General features: G+C 38.5%; 2 protein-coding genes and 1 long non-coding RNA gene across 4 annotated transcripts; 2 read left to right on the top strand and 1 right to left on the bottom strand.

Moving 5' to 3' along the window:
* Positions 1 to 2,294: 2,294 nt before the first annotated feature.
* Positions 2,295 to 13,167, bottom strand: LOC144519250 (uncharacterized). Its single transcript, XR_013502093.1, has 4 exons — positions 12,910 to 13,167; positions 12,149 to 12,265; positions 5,647 to 5,714; positions 2,295 to 4,815 (listed from the first exon to the last, which is right to left on the bottom strand). It is a non-coding gene; the product is annotated as an uncharacterized LOC144519250 (long non-coding RNA).
* On the top strand, positions 4,315 to 10,637 carry rpz (rapunzel). The gene is made up of 3 exons (XM_078252261.1): positions 4,315 to 4,404; positions 7,087 to 7,177; positions 7,888 to 10,637. The coding sequence occupies exon 3, from the start codon at positions 7,938 to 7,940 to the stop codon at positions 8,619 to 8,621; it is 684 nt and encodes a 227-aa protein (XP_078108387.1). The 5' UTR covers positions 4,315 to 4,404; positions 7,087 to 7,177; positions 7,888 to 7,937; the 3' UTR covers positions 8,622 to 10,637.
* Positions 13,168 to 13,331: 164 nt separating the features above from the next.
* On the top strand, positions 13,332 to 18,403 carry rpz3 (rapunzel 3). 2 transcript variants are annotated; one of them, XM_078252259.1, is made up of 4 exons: positions 13,332 to 13,423; positions 14,734 to 15,230; positions 15,374 to 16,066; positions 17,442 to 18,403. In XM_078252259.1, exons 2-3 carry the CDS (start codon positions 14,737 to 14,739, stop codon positions 16,062 to 16,064), a joined length of 1,185 nt encoding a protein of 394 aa, XP_078108385.1. In that variant the 5' UTR covers positions 13,332 to 13,423; positions 14,734 to 14,736; the 3' UTR covers positions 16,065 to 16,066; positions 17,442 to 18,403. The 2 variants fall into 2 exon arrangements, with proteins under 2 accessions (XP_078108385.1, XP_078108384.1); XM_078252258.1 differs by having other exon boundaries at positions 15,374 to 18,403.
* Positions 18,404 to 19,595: the final 1,192 nt, after the last annotated feature.

The following is a 19,595-nucleotide window of genomic DNA, read 5'->3' on the forward strand; positions in this document are numbered from 1 at the left end:
TTTCGACATACTATACTATGACTTTTGATGACATACTATACTATGACAGTTCAAGACTTTTTACGACATGCTATACTATGCCTTTTTATGACTTTTTTAGACATTCTATACTGTGACTTTTTTTTAATATACTATACTGTGACTTTTATATGACTTTTTTTCAAATTTACTATTCTATGACTTTTTTTCAACATACTATACTATGACTTTTTTTCGACATACTATACTATGACTTTTTTTCGACATACTATACTATGACTTTTTTTCGACATACTATACTATGACTTTTTTCGACATACTATACTATGACTTTTTCCCCGACATACTATACTATGACTTTTTTTCGACATACTATACTATGACTTTGATCCCGACATACTATACTATGACTTTTTTTCGACATACTATACTATGACTTTTTTCCCGACATACTATACTATGACTTTTGATCCCGACATACTATACTATGACTTTTTTCCCGACATACTATACTATGGCTTTTTTTCGACATACTATACTATGACTTTTTTCCCGACATACTATACTATGACTTTTTTCGACATACTATACTATGACTTTTTTCCCGACATACTATACTATGACTTTTTTTTCGACATACTATACTATGACTTTTTTTCGACATACTATACTATAACGTTTTTATGACTTTTTTCGACATACTATACTTTGACTTTTTTTTCGACATGCTATACTATAACTTTGTTATGACTTTTTTTCGACAAACTATACTATGACTTTTTAGACATTTTATACTAGACTTTGTACGACTTTATTGTCTTCAGTCTTATGAACGATAAATACAATTTCGAACCATTGGTTTATGAGCTTCACAAATAGCTCAGTGAGATGAGCTTCTAGAGATGAATTGTTTGTTCTGTTTAACCTGTTTGTTTAACTTATTTTAGAGAATGTGTGACATGCACCTACAACACTAAAACAAATTCCTTGTATGTGTAAAAAACGTACTTGGCAATAAAGCTTTTCTGATTCTGATATTTGAGGTTGCGGGCTCAATTCTTCAACGTACTATGACTTTTTTTTCGACATTCTATACTATGACTTTTTTCCGATATACTATACTGTGACTTTCTTCCGACATACTATACTATGACTTTTTTTGTCATACTATCCTATGACTTTTTTTTTGACATACTAGACTATAGGTTTTTACGACTTTTTTTCGACATACTGTACTATGAGTTTTTTAAGAATTTTTTTGACATTTTATGCTATGACTTTATACAACTATTTTGTCTTCAGTAGTGTGAACGATAAATACAACTCCAAACTATTGGTTAGAGCTTCACACATAGCTCAGTAAGATGAGCTTCTAGAGATGAAAAGAATATTTGAGGTCGCGGGTTCAATCTTTCAATGTACTTTGATTTTTTTTTTTTACATTTTATACTATGACATTTTTTCCAATATACTATACTGTGACTTTTTTATGACTTTTTTCGAAATACTATACAATGACTTTTTTTGAGGTACTATACTTTGACTTTATTATGACTTTTTTTTTGACATACTATGACTTTTTTTTGACATCCTATACTATGACTTTTTTATTACTTTTTTGTGACATACTTTACTATGACTTTTTTATGTCATACAAAACTTTGACTTTTTTAAATTGTATGGCATAATGTACTATGACTTTTCATGATTTTTTTTAAATGACATACTATGACTTTTTATTACTTTTATGACATACTATACTATGTTTTTTTTAAGACATACTATACTATGATTTTTTATCACATTTTTAAGACATACTTTACTGACTATTTTTATTGCATACTATACTATACTATACATTTTTCACATTTTTATAGCATACTATAAGACTTTTTTATCACATTATTGTGACATATTCTATGACTTTTTTATGGCATACAAAACTATGACTTTTTATACTATAAATTTTTTTGGTCTTGGTTTTTTGGTCTTTTTACAGTTTTATGGCATACTATACTGACTTTTTTTTAATCACATTTGTATGACATACTATAACTTTAAAAAAACATTTTATGACATACTGTGCTGACTTTTTAATGGAATACAATACTATGACTTTTTATGACTTGTGTTGCATATTTTACTATGACATTGTTTTATGACATGTATGACTAATATACTATGCCTTTGTTATGGTAGACTACATATTGACTGTTTTATGACTTTTGAACTTACTGACCCCAGAGTAAAGGAAGCTTTCTATGTTCCAAAGTGTCTTATTTTGTTCTGGAAAATCTTCACAATAATAGAAAAACAAGATTTCCATTTATTTTATTTTGTATTTCAGAATATTCACACATTGAATGATGAAATCAAACAACACAGTAACCTGTATGCTCAAATAATTGTTTTATTCAAATAAATAAGCTTTCAATAAGAGAATAGGCAATCCAAATCACATACAATGATTAATACGAAATATTACCGATATTAACAGGGAGTCATTGCAGCTGATTTGTACTAACAGTACTGTGCTTCTTGTTTTGTTCACACTTACTGCCAGACATAATTAATGCGGCTTTCAAACCGTCAACAGAGCGCTCCTCCTGGCCCCCAGCTAAAAAAGCAAGACCGTCTTGCCACAGAAGCTGTTTGTCACCCTGCAGCCTAAATATTACGCATTTTGACCACCAACCGACGCACAGCTGATGTTGCACAAGTGTGGTTATTACAGCATCATATGTAGGCCTATAGGACCTGTGAGTATTCATCGCACTGTGACTTGAGTGTGAAATATGATCTGTTTGACAGCTGCTGCGGCAAATGCACAATGAGGACAGGCGTGCGTCCGTCCGGCTGGAGCTCCGGCTGTGCTTTGGTAGCCTTCTGAATAAAGAGCTACACATGCGTCTGCTTTTTCCAGCAATACTGTCTGAGCGTTGATGTGGACGGTCATTTCTGAGCAGATAAAGAAGGCTTTATTGTTTCCAACGGACACTCGTCTTTATATTTCATTTTTTTCTTCCACTAGGCTACAAACCGAAAATAAGACAGGACTTCTCTTGTGTTGCTGTTGCCTGAGGCTTGGTATCTCAGTGAGGGGATGCGGGGTCTTTAACCTGCTAGAAGCTCAGGTCTGGACACGCAACGAGGCAAACGCCCATCATATTTGTGCCTATGTGCTGTTGTTATGTACGACGTAAACATCACAGGCATCAGTCAGGCTTTGAAGGGAACAGGATTGTCCTTTAACGCTTTGCTGGAAGCTGCCAACATAATTTGCATAGGAGTTTATTTTGGGGAAAACAGCTTCAACTGCCGGCGCAGTCTTTCCCCCACCTAATAATCCATTTTATCTGTCTGCAAGGATTTTAGACCATGTTTCTTTTGTGCTTCAGGACTAAATTGTTGGTTATTCAGGCCTGGATGAAGAACCAGACTAGGGCTTCTTTGGCGCACTGAGTTGGTGCGTTGATAGCTCCGGTTCTAGTCTGTTTGGTTGCTCGGTCATTTCAATTTGTGAGCTATATGCTACAGTGCTGTCAGTATTAACACAAACATATTTAAGCAAGTTATATATTTAAATATGTGAAAATATTTAAATATTTAGAACGTTACGGTCTAAAGTGCCAGCTGCGCCATTTGGTAAGTTTTTCTCGATGCAGTTAGCTTTCAAATGCACTTCAAATTTGACAATCTTTGAGTGTAGCTTTAATGGTTGAGTAATATTGGTCAAATCTAAAGATAATTGCTATCATAATTACCCTTTAAGTCGGACAAACTTCTTCTTTTTTTCTCCTGAAGCCATAAGAGAGTTTTCTGTGCCTTTGGATGCACCTGTGCACTTTTGGAGAGGTCCATTTGGATCCATAGCTCTCTCTTTGCCTGGTTAGATTCTACGCAGATGAACATATTTTCCTTCCGGTTTTTAATGGTCAAGTTCACAAGAAAAGGGTCTCTTTTACTCATAAATACCACCAATGGACTATTTGTAGCCTTCCAAAGATGCTCCAGGGCTTGGCAAACGCACATAAGGCAGCAAAAAGCGCATGAGAGTTCAGCTGCGCACTAACTGACAATTGTTCTTCAGTATCAACTGTATGACTACTGGATGGACCAAAATAAGTTGAAACCATAGGGGTGGGACATCATGTATTTGAGGAGTGGGCTTTACTCTTTTATGTCATTGGCATGCCATTTTAAAATGTCAATTTGGACCTTGATGATATTTGGGGACAAAATGGCAATGTCTGGGTTTTAGGGGCCCTCTGGACTCTTTAGAATTAGTTTAGTCCAATTTGATCACCCCTACATATTCAACATACATGGAAGTGTCCTTTTTTGCAGGGATTGCTGGGAAGAAGAAGGAGGCTGTCGAGGTTGGGACTTTGAAGAGGAAGGCATAGCCACAGACACTGTCAAAAGGTAAGAAATTCTCTCTTCTGCTGTGGCCAATGGTGCCCAATGTTGGCTGGATGGCAGATGGAGAGTATATATTTCACATTTAGACAGAGAAAGTGAGGTTTTGAGGTATTTAGGTGTCATTGCTGTGTGATAGAGCAGGGAGGGTCAGGGCATTATGGTGTGCATTAACAAGGAAATATGGAGGCACGGCTAGGGGGAGCCATAGCTGGGCAGGGAGGCAGCTGTCTGGCCCTGACATGTTAGGAGAGAGAATGTATTGCTTGTTTTAGTACTCACGAACAGAAGAACTCCGTAAAATACTACATTGTCTTATGTTAGTCTACATTTATATAGTTATTGTTTGAACTGCAGTATCCTCAAGGGTGTACACTTCCTTAGAAAAGTGCTCCCAACTGCCCCACATGCTGTGATCTGTAAAGAGAGAGCAAACTGCCAATGTAACATGAAGAATTGGCAGAAAATCAATCAAATAAGTCATGAAAACGTAAACTATGTACTTTAGGGACAATTTCAATAGAATATAACATGTAAATGTGGAATAGCCTAGCATTGCTGCTATCATAGAAAACATTCAAGATGGCCACTCCACTGCAGAGAAACAGGTGAGAGCAGCCTGTCACTTCCTGATTAGACAGACAGAGCTGCTTTGTTTACACCCAACACGTAGTCAAATCTTTCTTCCCAACAATGACTAAAAGTTTAAATTTTCTTATAGCTAGTTTTTGCGTAGATGCACAGTAATGCATAAGCTGAGTCACTGAGCCACAACTTTAGGCCGAGACTCTGTCTGAGATGTGGGTGTACTGTGCTTTCTTTTTTTCTTTAAAGGCCATGCTGCTATGGAGCAGGGATTGGTTAACCCACAAAGAGCTGTTTTAGGTCTCATTTATTGACCCTTAATTAATATTTGTATTAAAATATGAAACCTATATGATTATACATCAATCCTTGTCTTTAGATTGATTATACAATGGCACAAATGAATCAATATCACTCGTTAAGACATGTATTTAAAGGTGAAGAGTCAATTTAGAGATATTTTTTAATTGGACAAAGGCTTAATTGTCTGTTGCAGATTAAAATGCATCTGCAGGAAGCTGCCAGATTCACCAAGAGCATCCAATTTGTGATAAATATAGCTCAGATTATTGTATTACTTCGAAACAATACCACCATAAAATGAAAATAAAAATTCAGAGACCTAATTTTTGTCAAAAAAACTGTAATTAACCCTTTTATTACCTGCATCTCCTCTTGCGGATTGCTGTATTATGTTGAGACATGGAGTGTTTTCTGTTGCAGAACATCCTCTGTGAAAACAAGGACAAAAAAGTAGAAATATAATGCATTTTGAATGTAATTGTTTATTATTTAGTAGCTATCAAGTACAACTATGAGGCAAATAACTCTTTCTCGGCAGTCATAATAGGAAAATGCCACCCAAAAAAGGACATTTCTCGGCAGAGCAGATGGCTTTCAGCTCAAATGCTGATGGATGTGATGAAAACAATTATAAAATGTGGCGACAAAGTGACATTTAACAATCATCTGCTGTAGATTTCTTCTCAATTTACAAGATTTTTCAAGTGTAAATTACACCAGTATTTAAATAAAGTGAAACATTTGCTCATGTTTTTATTGAATTTGTCCATTTAAACACATTATCTACAGTTAATCTGAAGCTAAAGGGTTAAATCCTGCTCCTGAGCGTCACTGCTTTTAGTCCACAGTGATGGTGCTGAAATCAGATGGTGGATATTATGGGTTTCTTTGTCGTCATAGGTAAATTACTGCCCCCTCTGGTGGACACGGGTATTTGATTTGATTTTTAAAAGGGACGAAAGCAAAAACACACAGACCTGTGTTTCTCAGGACCAGTTTGATCTTGCCCAACCTTGTGGCCGTGAGCTGTGTGGGTCCCCATTGTTGTAATCTCAAATTGGTATGTCTCTGTAGTACCAGAGCACCCATGCCGAGCCATAACTGACTTAGGTCTAAGGTGTAGCGGAATATAACAGACACACAAACACTCTTCCTTCCTTTTCTTTTGCCAGTGCTATGAGTCCATGGACCATTTTTAACTCTGTGGCTGATGTCACTGCCTCATATTAGGCTTGTGTTTGTGGGAAAACACCCCTGTATACTGTAATCCTGTTTTTCTAAACACAAGTATCAGATGTCAACAGAGCTTTTACTGCTCCCTCTAGTAGCCTTCAGCAGTCAGTCAGCTCACACACATTTTACTTACTACTATCTAAATCCTGCCCCTAAAGTAGCTTGATATATTTTGTAAAGTAATGCGTTATGTGATAAACAACAGCTCAGGCAGCCATTGCACATTTGTTTTCCCATTGTACTGCAGCTCTCTGTCACGCCCATTAGCTGCTGCTATGGCGTCTCAACATGCCTTCCCACATTTAGCTCGCTGCTGCTGAGGAGCTATCAGCTCGGTCCATAGAAACACACAGAAAGCAGAATGGTGCTGAAAGGCTCGAGTGCCATGCAGAAGCAGAGAGGCTGTTAACTCCTTCACTGCTGAAAACTTCAGCCAGCAAGAGACAAAAATCAGCTCACTTCCTGGTTCACAGAGGCAGAATGAACCAGAATCAGTCCTATGCAACTTCTGTTTGAAATGTCTGAATTGTGTCTTGTGTCTGAATCTCTGTTTGTCTTTTGTTTCAGAAATCATCCTGATTAAAACCAGAGTCCCTTTTCTCACTGTAGCATCTCCAGGAGGAGGTTACTGTGTGAGCTTGAAGATAAGACATTTGATGTAAGAAGCTTTAACTAACTTAACACTTAAACGGCAGATTAATTTCAACATCATATGCCTATCATGGTGGAATCTTCTGTGAAACTACCATTAAAAAAATGCTTGTTGCTGTGCTCTGTGGCTGTCAAAGCACTCAGAAAACATGTCAGGCTGAAAGGAATGAAATAATCAATTAGATTGATTGGATCAATTAGCCAGTGTAGAGCTGAACTGAATATACATTTCTCTGTGTAAAGAGTAAATGTTGTTATTATTATTATTATTATTATTATTATTATTAGTATTATTATCAGTTTTGCTTGTAGGCTTTACGCTGATTTATTGAGCAGCTGATAAGTGATTTAACTGATTTCGAGCTGTCAAGCTTTTAGAAGATAACAACATACTTGTTTCACCTTTTTTAATATTTGGTCTTTGTTCATCAGGCTTTTTAAGGTAAATATTGGGTGGATGTGAAAAATGTTGCTTTAAACAAAGATCAGGGAAGCAAATTAGTTTTTCCAGCGGATGGCGAAGGCATGTCCCGCCCTACTCTGCCTCTGATTGGCTAGTACTCGTTGGTGGAATGCCCCTTTAATACTACACTTTGATACACAAGTAGTAACATATGTCATGTGAACAAACAGAGTGCCTTATTTTGATAAATGTGGCTGCAGCATCCTAAATACCATCAGTTTTAGTAAACTATGCTCTTTCTCGCTTTGTCACAGACGTCCACATCTGCACACAGTGACCATAATCCCTGCACCACCTGGACATCATGATGGATGAGGAGATCATTGAGGACCGGGCCAAGCTGAAGCAGGGCCTGGTCAAAGTGCTCCAGTGTGTGGCCACCATCTCCTCAGCAGCATCTGTGGTCAACCCCATTTTTGGCGTGGCCGGTTCCCTGATCCGGGTGGTGCTGCACCAGATTGATGACGAGGACATCCGCACCCTGAAGCGCGAGTTCGGCTCAGTCAACCGGGCGCTGGACGAGCTCTCTCAGCTGAATCGCAACACGCTGGTACAGATCAAGAAAGAAACGCTGGATGGGCAGTACTGTCGCGTGGAGGAGAACCTGAAGAACCAGTTCAGAAAGTTCATGGAGATGGTGGAGGCACGGCCGGAGCACCGCGAGCGTAAGAAGGACGACTTCGAGGAGAGCTATTCCAATGACTTGGGAGACCAGAACCTGCACACGCTTTATGACGGCGTGGTGGGCAAACCCAAGCTCTTCAGCAGACCCATCCTGGAGGTCTACCTGAAGCACTCGCAAGGCGACCGCCACACCATGGAGCGACTCTGCACACGCCTCACCTACCTGTTCTGCATCGGCCTCATCGCACTCATGGGCTACGCCGCCGTCATCGGAGATGACGAGGAGGGTCTGAGTGAGGAGTGGGCCGAGAAGATGGAGCATGTGCAAGAGAAGATGCAGGAGGCTCTTTCCAGGTGCAAATGAAGACGCAGAAGCCTGAAGATGAGCTTTTTTTCTCCACTGCTGCTTTTCTCTTATAGTCAGGACACACATGTCCACATTCCCTCTTCCTCTTTCCCTTAGCTTCTTCTATCCTTATAAGCACTTTGTGAACATCTACAGTCACTGCGTGAAAGCCCAGTGATAATGAGTAACAATATGGCTCATTCTTTTCAAAACTCCATCTGTCCAAACTTCGGTCACAGAGTCACAGGCGTGTATGTTCTGTCCAGGATGAGGTAAAAGACAACTCAATAATGTTTCACAATATTTTGTATTGGCTTCACACCCCAATTGGCTCAAATTCACAGATTAAGTCGTTCAATTACGTGATGAATCTGGATAAGACTGCAGTGGTTTCAAATAAGACTGAGCACTTTGAGATAAGTCAGCCGTGGGCTCATTACAATTAATCACAAATATACTTTGAAAGCTACATTTTGAGCAATGTAAGGACATTACGTGCTATAAATCATCCGATTTAACATAAATGCACCCAGCTTCAGTTTGTGATATTGCAATGAACTGTGCCCATTTTGCACTTTTGGAAAATATTCGCCATTTATTGTAGTTACACTACAAGTAAATCAGTTGGTTGGAACGAGAACCTCGCCTGTGTAATATCGCAACATGCGAGAAAACTATACAGTTCATCTGGGAGCTTATGCCATTGATGTAATAACTGCTATGAGACAGAATTTCTTTGCCAACAGAGGGATATATCAGTTGAGCTATAACTATAATCTATAATATAAAAAAAGCAAACCAAAACAAGGAACAAACATCCCAAAGTTTCTAGAACTATGAATGTAACTACAGACATACAATAATCATTATCATACTGCAATGTGCAAATTAACTAAATACATGCCACATATATATTGTATGTTGCTCATGCATGGACTTCATGATACACTATGCATACTTGTTGCTGTCGAGCACTAAATGTAATTTTACACTAATTTCAGGTGCTGCTGTACCGAGTTCTTTATTTTTGAACATTTGCAGTTAATTGAAAACACTAACAGCACACATAAAATTTGTTGTAACACTACATCTGGCAAAACCCTTCACCACAGAAGGATACACTAAATATAATTTGCCATTTATGAGGTCAAATTAAACACATTGCGATGTGTGCTTCCATTTTCACTCCCCAGAATTGTTTTACGTTTATACACAACTGAAGAATTTGACTTGTGCAACTCGGCCACTCTTTTATTTTCTATTATATGTGCTGGAGGAGCACCAAGTATGGTTGTAATATGTAGGTAACATTGCCAATGGGTTTCTTTGGTGTACGGCCATTTAGAGCCTATAAAAACATTTAATATCCATTATTTGAGGGTTGCTTTTTTAAACGTAGGCATCAGCATCAAGGTTTTTTAGTTCTTCTAATATACTCCCTCGTCTGACCAACAGTGCCTAAATGTGCCAATACTTTGTATTATTTGTTTTTGAGGGTTTTTGTCTTAATCATTTAGGTATTTTATTGTTTAAGGCATTATGTTTGACTGGTCTACACGCTGCAGTTCAGATTTTAAACTTGTGGTTAAAATAATGTTTTTAAATGTATATTTTTTTTTTTGTTTTAGCAAACTGGTGGTATCAGTTATGTGGGTTTGGATTGCTGCATCAGGACCGTTCAGAGACAGCAGAGCAGTAGTAGACAAAACATGTGATCACAAAACTATCTAATTCGATATTTTTTCCCATTTTACACAGTTCTAGCCCGTTTTACTCTCATGCTTTCAGTACATAACTCTGTCCTAAACTGGATTATAGTTCTGTGGCATTGTGCCATATCTCCTATTGTTACAACAGATTCAGAATACGCTACATAAATATAGTCAAAATGCTGTCAATATGGAGGAATATTATATAAACCTCTTAAGGCTTTTTAAAAAAATGCCATATATGTGAATATGTTGCCTTTTTGTTATGAATCTTTGATGCCTAGTTGTATATGTACCACTACAAATAAACATGAGTAAATAAATACTGACATGGAGTTGTCAATTATTTAAGACTGGCCCGCACAGAGGTCTGACCTCAACTTTTGGGATGAACTGGAACGCCAGCTGCGAGCCAGTCGTCAGTCGCCGACCTCACTAATGCTCTTGTGGCTGAATGGCAGCAAGTCACTGCAGCCAGGTTCCAAAATGTTGTGGAAAGTCAAACAGAATGGAGGGTGTTGGTGCACCGTTTTAGAATCAGATCAGATGAACTATTGCATATGAGGGTAATGTTTGGGTGTCCATATACTTTTGGCCATATAGTGTATTTAGCTATAAATAAATAAATTCTAATGTATCTTCTTGAAAACACAAAGCAATTGTCATTAATACATTGCAAGTATAGGTAGAAAATCAATATAAATATATATATATATATTATTACATGTACAGTATATGTACAAAATAAATAAGTATGGTGGAATAAAAGACAATATTGTATATGCTGTCTTTCCATCAGACTTCCCCTTAGTCGAATAATGGTCACCCTCTACTGCCAAACAGGCTTTAATGTTAAATAACAAAGAATAGGAAAATAAACTAAGAGAAATCTAGAGTAGTGAAATGAAAGTGAATAAAATGTTTGTTTAGTTTCATGGTAGGTGTAGGGGTGATTTTTTGGTTTCAAATTCTTATCAGTCACTCTCAATGTAATGGTTTTTGTTTGATTCTTTGGATATTTTGTTCAATCATATCAGAGCAAATGTAATTCCATTTACAGCAGAATAGTTGTGTGTAAAGCACCTTTATCTCAAAAATCAGTCAAGGAAGTTTTTTCCACAATTTGACAAAGTCATAAATATTTAGTTACCGCTTGTTCCAATAATGTACTGTTACGCCTATTTTATTATGTGATAGTTAGTAGTCAGTAGACGGTAAAATATTAAAACCCAAGACAACTTGTTATTTTTATGACAAATCAAATATTAAATTGAAATATTAAGGGTTGTGTATATTATATTATTTGCCAGGAACATCTATTTGGTATCTTTGGAAAATAAGAGATCTTTATGCAAATGTAAATAATTTAGCATTATGAAAAATGTTCTCAGAGGAGAGGATCATGAGGCCAGTAAGGGCTGTAAAGGTGCAATTTACTGGTTGGTACAGCAGAGGGCGTGAGTACTTCACTTGCTTCAACATTACACCTGTTTTCACGGAACTCCTCGGGGGCCCACAGGACTGAAGCATCACATCTGCGTCTCCAAACTGACGGGCTATTAAATACTTCCTTCTTAATAGGGCCCAAACAGATCTGTTACATGACCTGCGCGAAGGCAATCCAAATTAATTTAGAGGATCAAAAGATGTTTTACCTGAGGTGAAGTAAAATGGGCACATGGCCTAGGTTAATACCTGTGGTATGGCCCTCATGCATCCTTTTCCAGCAGAACAGGTTTGACTAACAGCTCAGAGTTGGGGAACCGAAACAGGAAAATGTGCATTGCTGGCGTTTGAAATGCAGATTATTGAGACACAAAGATTTGTGGTTCTTACCTGCCCCGCAGACTGAATGATGACTGTCTTTGAGCCACCGACGCACGTCGTCTATCATGTGATGGAGCTCGTTTTTCTCTCCATGACAGGAGCTCGTTTCGGAGAATCCATTTCCAGCTGGACAAATTAAATGTGTATTATTTCTAAATTTCAAATACAAGTCTTGGGCATGAAACAAAAACAAATATTCATACATGGCGTTAAGCTCGTCATGGTTTGGAGGAGAAACGATTTGCGTAATGTTTTTTTTTTGGTGAGGGAGGTTCAGCTTGGGAGCTCACAGGGCGCGTCGTGTGCGCTCAGATGAGGATGTCAGGTTTGATTTGATCACCATAAAGTCATCTGACTGATAAAAAACACTTTATTCGTTGTTCATTTCGATTTTAAACGCACGTTTTAACCTGATTTATTTGTGACAAATCGGAGTGGAGAGAGGTGGCGCGCATCTGTAGTTATGAATACTGTGCGGTTGAAACAAATTCGCTCCCTGCACATTCATATCTCCATTAATATGATATAATAGATTCTGAATCTTATTACAAATCCCTGATCACACAGCTGTGTGTGTGTGTGTGTGTGTGTGTGTGTGTGTGTGTGTGTGTGTGTGTGTGTGTACACATGATATGAGATGTGGTAAAAATAAAAAAAAGATGATGATGATGATGATGATGATGATGATGATGATGATGATTACATCAAGTTGGCGCATACAGACACTAAAAAAAGACTAAAACGCAACAATAGTTTCCTGATCGTCTTACCTCAAGTTTGGATCATTTCACATTCAACAAAAGCTGAAGAGCAGAACGATGATGAGACATTTGCACCAAGTGCGCAAAAAAAAAAAACTCTCAGAAAAGCATCTGTCGAAAATATGTTGGAAATGATGAACAGCAAAACATATTTAAATGCAGCTCCGTTTTGTTAAGAAGAGACTGAATCGTCCTTTCATGGTGATATGAAGACTGATAAGAAAATGGAACCGAGCACATTTCACCTCTTGCAGTTTGCGCTCTGTCAGTCAGTCAGTCTCTCTCTCTCTCTCTCTCTCTCTCTCTCTCTCTCTCTCTCTCTCCTTATCTCTCTCTCCTTTGCAGATATTGAGTGCGCATTTCTTCTTTCTCTCTGGGTCCTGCTTTTGGACCCCTCCTCAGCTCCCCAGTGGTGGATGAGATAACCGTGGGAATTTTCTCAAACTTGAAAGGAAAAATAAAACTTGTTTGCAGCTGTTAGAGCTCATCAGCCGTGAAGGAGCAGCAAAGTCGTTTCATTCAGGTAAAGAAAAGCAACGCTGTTATTATAGGAATGTGATGAATGTCCTGATCTTCCATCAGAAGGGGTAAAAATGCTTTAAGGTGTGTCCGATGCTCTCAGGGGATTTGTGCGTAAAAAAAAAGCCTGCCGTTGCGCATTTCTTTTGGGTGCGCATGACAGTTAAACATGGTGCAGTTTGGACACATGACAAACATTTTTTTATTTTATTTAAAGGATGGTTTTGTTCACACACTATTTATTTGGTTTTCAGATATGTGCCCTTCTTTATTATAAATATAGAAAACAGCATTCAGATGCGAATAAACAAAACTAATGTCGATGTTAATGTGTCGAGTAGATGGGTGACGTAGCATCTGTGGTCCATCCACAGAAAAACATCTGAACAGAGAAAAGGTAATTTATGTATGTCAGATTTCAAGCGAGGATGTAAGGGGATTTTTAAACATGGTTTGGCCTTGGTCTGTTCTGACATGAGTCATACGCAGACCCAAGGGCATTTGTGTCATTTTCTCATCCCAAGTAATCTCAGGGCCCCCATTTTGTTTAGATGACATCATTACCTGCATCCTTTTTGGTAGGGAGGTTTTTCTGAATATAATCTTCATGTCACAGCTGACAGGGTCAAGGTAAAGATTCTTACTTTAAAGCCTGCATTTGAGCCTGACATTTTTTACCTTCACATGTATCGCCAGTTAACAGAAAACAGTTTCATGTATTTTTTGCTAGAGGTATTCTAGGGCAGCAACCAACGAGTCGTTTGTTTGGTCTATGAAATGTTAAAAGAAAATAGTGAAATTCCCTTTATAAGTTAGTAGTTTGTCTGCTTCAAATGTCTTGGTTTGTCTGACCAACATTGCTAAATATAAATATATTTATGTAATATATATATAAATATATTTGTGTATTGTCACACAAGACAATGAAAAGCAGAACATCCTCACATTGGAGAAGCAGCAAGCAGAGGTTTTTTGGCATTTCTGCTTGAAAAATGACTCAAAGATTCTTCAATTATCAAAATAATTTCAGATCAATTGTCTGCCGATTGATCGACTACTTGTTTCAGCTCTGGAATATTCAGATTACGGTTCACCAATATATTCTATAACCTTAAAGGAGAAAGCTTATTCATGTTAATACTAGTGAGTTTTATGAAGAAAAAAAAGGAAACAGAGGTCAAGATTCTTTGAAAAGCATTTAACTTCTACTCTCTTTAGTAATTAGCTATGTTAAGTTGCTCTGTAACACAAATATCGTATTCTTTTTCAGGTTTATTTATATCTGACTCCAGATTTTGTCCCTCTGTGTTTCAGAACATGACCACTTCATTGGAGAGTGTTGTGGCCCAGAAGAAGGAGGCCATCGAGGCAGTGATGGATATGTTTGAGAAGGGGGCTGAGGTGTTGGCCAGCGCTGTGGGCGAGCTCTTCCCCCTATGTGAGGCCGCCGCCCCGGTTCTCCGCCTGGCCTTAAACAATGTTCACAGCAAAGAGGTCTTCTACGTTAAAGAGCAGTTCCTGACGGTGAGGAACAAGCTTGACGTGCTCTCCACCCAACTGGAAGACATTGACAGTGAGATCAAGAAGGGGAGACTGGATTCCCAGTACTTCTCAGTGGAAGAGAACATTAGGAACCAGTTTCGGAAGTATATGGACATCTTGGAGGCAAAACAGCAGTTCCGGGAGGTGAAGACCAAACTTTTTGTGGAGCACTTTGCCAAAACTGGAGGAGAGAAGAACCTATTTGTGCTGTATGATGCTCTGATGGGAACAAACAGCTTTGGAGAGTCAGTTTTAGAGGTGGTCGAAAGGTAAACGGTTATATTTCATCACATTTATGTTTCTGGATTCATTGCAGCTTTCATTTATTGCTTCTGTGCAGGTTTTTGACACCATTATCACTGCAGTTCCTCTGGATTGGAGCACCAGATAAACTCCTTCCTCTGTTTTGCAGGTATGTAGCGAGGAACCGTCGTCTCCTTGAAGATTTCTGTGTCCGGATGAAGGAGCTCTTCTGTTTGGGCCTGATTGCTCTGCTGGGCCACTGTGCCTTAACCCAGGGCCAAGAGGAAGAAGACGACAAAATCCTAGAGTGGAGCAGAAAAATTGAAGAAGTTGAGTCCAGGATGAAGACAACCATCGAGTCCTGTATCGCTGCCTTCCCGGAGCAAGCAAAATTAGATGCCAAGCACCTCCTGCAAGAGAAAGAAGAAGCGACTCTGCAAGATACGACTCAGCAGCTTCTTGAGTTTTTGGTGAAAAAGTATGATTGGGTCAGCTGGTCAGTGCGGCTAATCAACCATTCAGGGAGCACATACCGGAACTGGCGAGCAGGGGAGCACTTTCACCACGTGGCGGGACAGAACTGGTTCGAGGTGCTGCAGGTAAACAACATCAACCTGGTGGTGTCGTACAGCACTAAACCGCAGCCGGTGCCTCGCGACTGCATCCAGCAGGTGATGGAGGGCCAGGGGAAGAAGGGAAACGCCCCGGTGGTGGTGGAGGTGTTGGAGAAGCAGCTGTGCGGGTTTGTTGTTCACGCCGTAAGTCGCCACAAGGAGTCTGCAGCCGCATGGAGCTTTCCGGAAGACTGTCACTACTGGGAGAGACACAAGAATGTGGCAGTGTGTGTGCACTCAGAGTAAAGGTGACACGTGTTTCAGATTTTAGGATTTTATCGCAGAGGGGTGTATTTCAGTTGAGATACTGTATATGTATCTTGCTTGTCCAGAGAATATCAGTATGTAAGTTTACCTTAAATGAAAATAATGAACCTCAGAAACTGGGGATGCACCAATCCAATAGGCTTGATGGGTGAATGTTCAGCACCACAACAATCCCATGTGCACAATGTTATCTTATTCATCAATACTTGTCGGCAGTTTTCACTCTAGTCACCCAAATAGCATTCTTACAGCAGGGTGCCTGATCACTTTATGTTCTGCTCCTTCATTTTTTTCACATAGATCCCACTTATAGTTAAGAAGTAATGTACAGTCAGTGAAGAAATAATCTGATCCTTTACTTACTAAACGTGTCAATACAACAATGTAAGAATAGTCCATTACAAGTAAAAGTCCTGTCTTGAAAATCTTCATAAGTACAGAAGTATTATATCAGCAACATTTTAAACTGACCCGATGTGTGCAAATATTATATATGACATTACTAGATTGTTACAATTGAATACATGCAAAGCATTTTACTGTTGTAGCTGTTTGAGGCAGAGCTTTAACTACTTTTTTTTTTAATATAAAGTGAGGTCATTTAGTCCAGTGGTTCCCAATTTAGGAGTCTGGCCCCTTTTGAAGAGTCTCCAGATAAATCTGAGGGGTCATGAGTGTTATTGGGAGAGGAGTGAAGAAAATACAGAGTTTTGCTACACAAATTTGTAATAATTGTTTCTTCAAAACCTTTATTTCTTTACTGGATAAGTGTACCTCTTTGAGCATCTTTGGTTGAACAGCTAACAACTACAGACATCTAAAACATGACACAGGGCCATAGACAGTAGACACTGCTTGTCTGTAAAGGGTCACAAGACAAGCCAAAAAGGTTGGGAGCCACTGCTTTAATCTTGAGCAATACAATGTATTTTATAAGCTTATATCATTTTTTTTAATACAGTTATATCCTTACGTTACTTGTACTGTAGATGCAAGAATGGCTACCATCAGGTCCATGCAGTAAGGCATAAAGATTTTAAATTGGGGGGGGGGGGAAATTGGTGCATCCCTATCAGAAACATTGTATTTCAGATTGTTTGTTACAATTATTTTATCACAAATGCACTTTTATTAGCTTTCTGGGTTGTGTGAACTTTGTAAACATGTAGATATTGGATTTACAGACATTTGATGTAAATGTATTTTATGTTGTAGCTCTTTAAATATTAACTGCTTGCATAACTGTGTATCTTTTTATTTGTAATTTATGAGTTACTAACCACTTTGTTTATAACTATAAGACACCTTATAAGACTAACACTGTATAATGGGACATGTCTTGTGCTTTTACCTCAGCTGCATACAGTATTAATCCAGTCTCCCATGAGAAATGGCTTCTGCACCTACAGCTCTAAAGAGATGGTTTTGCTGAGGCTGCATCCACCGAGCTGTGCTCCCATTTTGTCTCTGCTCAGCAGGCTGGCCTACATAACTCTGACGGGGGGACACTTTTTCAGGCGTGAAAAACAAGAGGCTTGGAGTTTGGCACTGGAGATGCGACAATGTGCCTTGTGTTTTAAACACATTCGAACCCCCGAACCAAAACAACCAAACCTCAGTGCTTACCAAGTGCTGTGCCTATAATTATGTAATGGATTAGCAGTGATTTCGTCTGTAAGATTCTTCATTTGTGCATTTTATTTTTGTAACGTTCGGTGATAAAACCGCTGCGTTGTTTTGCATTTCCCAGCCAAATTTGATGCATTTTTTATGACTTATGTTTGCTTTTCTGTCTATGTGTGAGGCATTTTTCTTAGTTACCGCCGCGAAGGAGGTTATGTTTTCTGAATAATCTCAAAAATTAGTTCCCCGACTGGGAATATTCACACTGCATTAACATTGTGAGATAGGGCATGCCTTAGCGGAGGTCTGGTCTATCCAAATGTCCTTCTAGTTTGTTATGATATCCTGCTCATACTAAACACTCACACTTCCATTTTGGTTATTTCAAACAAACCACTGTGACTTTTGCCAGAAACTTTAAATCATTTCACTCCCTGTGCTCAAAAGTTCTTCCCTAGGGAAGAGGAATCTATGTCATGTCCACAACAGCTTCTTTCTTCAAAGAAATAAAATCAATGCATGATCAATGTTCATCATACTCTTTATGCTTTATGACAATTAATGACCAAGTACAAATAGTTAATGGATGTGTAAACAAGTATAATCTAATATCTGCCTCTCTTTTCTTGTACAAATGTGATTTACGCAGCACTGTTCACGTCTGTGCCCATTAAAACCAGGCAGTGCACCCTCAGCAACAGGCACTCCGACTAATTTAATTGATATTTACACATAAGTCAGCATTTCCTGACCGCAGCTCTGGTTTGATAGTCTATGAATAACCTTTGGCTGAGCTAATATTCTGCAGACGAGCAGCAAAGTGCTTGGCTTAGCAGGATGGTATCAGTCATAATGCTCGGTGTAGGTGCAGAGCGGGTAGAGATGGCCATCATTTCATATCTCAGTGGATCTGGAGGGTCTTAAATCCAGCCTGTCAGAATCCATCAAGTGCTATCTGTAATATGCAACGCAGTGCAGGAGAAGTGCACTGTGTTGAATCATCTGAGAGGTTTCTGTGTCTGCGGTGGGAAATAGCTGCTGGTGGGAAGATGAGGTTGTTATGGGGATAAAATGTGTCCATATAACCAATTTTAAGCCAAAATTATCAATTAGATTATTGATTGATAGCCTGGCTCTGTCTAAAGATATAAAATACGCCTACCAGCACTTCTAAAAGCTCAGCATATCATCATGATGCATTTAGTTTGTTTATTTTGTACAAAATGGTATGAGAAACAACAAATGGCCATTTCCCAGACAAGAAATAGTCTGGCACAAACCCCTCATAAAACCTCTAATTGTCCCTTTTACACATTTCTGTAAATATTAAACAAATTAAATGTTAATTGGGGTGCTGATGGACTGATTTTTATTACATTTGGACAGAGCCAGACCAGCTAAGCTAACCACCTGCTGGTAGTATATAGCTTCATATTTAGCATACAGATATGAGAGTTTTCTCATCTTCCTCTCAATAAGAAAGCAAATTGGTGAGCTTAAGCTGTGTTGGCAGGTGTATTTCTGCACTGTATAGAGCTAGGCTAGCTGTTTCCCACTGCTTGCAGTCTTTATGCTAAGCTAAGCTAATCATTTCCTGACTCCAGCGCTGCACTTAACAGACATTAAATGGTATCAATGTTGTCATTTAACTCTCTAAAAGAAAGGTCCTCGAAATGTTGACCTATTCCTTTTTTAAGGGTGTTTACACCCATAGGTGAACAGTGTAGAAATTGCAACTTTGTTGTAACACCTTGAACTGTATTAAAGTTTAACTCTGATGTGAACAACATAAAAACATCCTTATTTCTAAAATGCTTGTCACACTCGTCATTGTTTCATTCTAAATCAAATATGCTGGAGTACAAAACCAAAACAAAGGAAAATGCG

The sequence above is a fragment of the Sander vitreus genome, chromosome 6 (assembly GCF_031162955.1).
Source record: "Sander vitreus isolate 19-12246 chromosome 6, sanVit1, whole genome shotgun sequence".
In the NCBI taxonomy this organism is placed as follows: domain Eukaryota; kingdom Metazoa; phylum Chordata; class Actinopteri; order Perciformes; family Percidae; genus Sander; species Sander vitreus.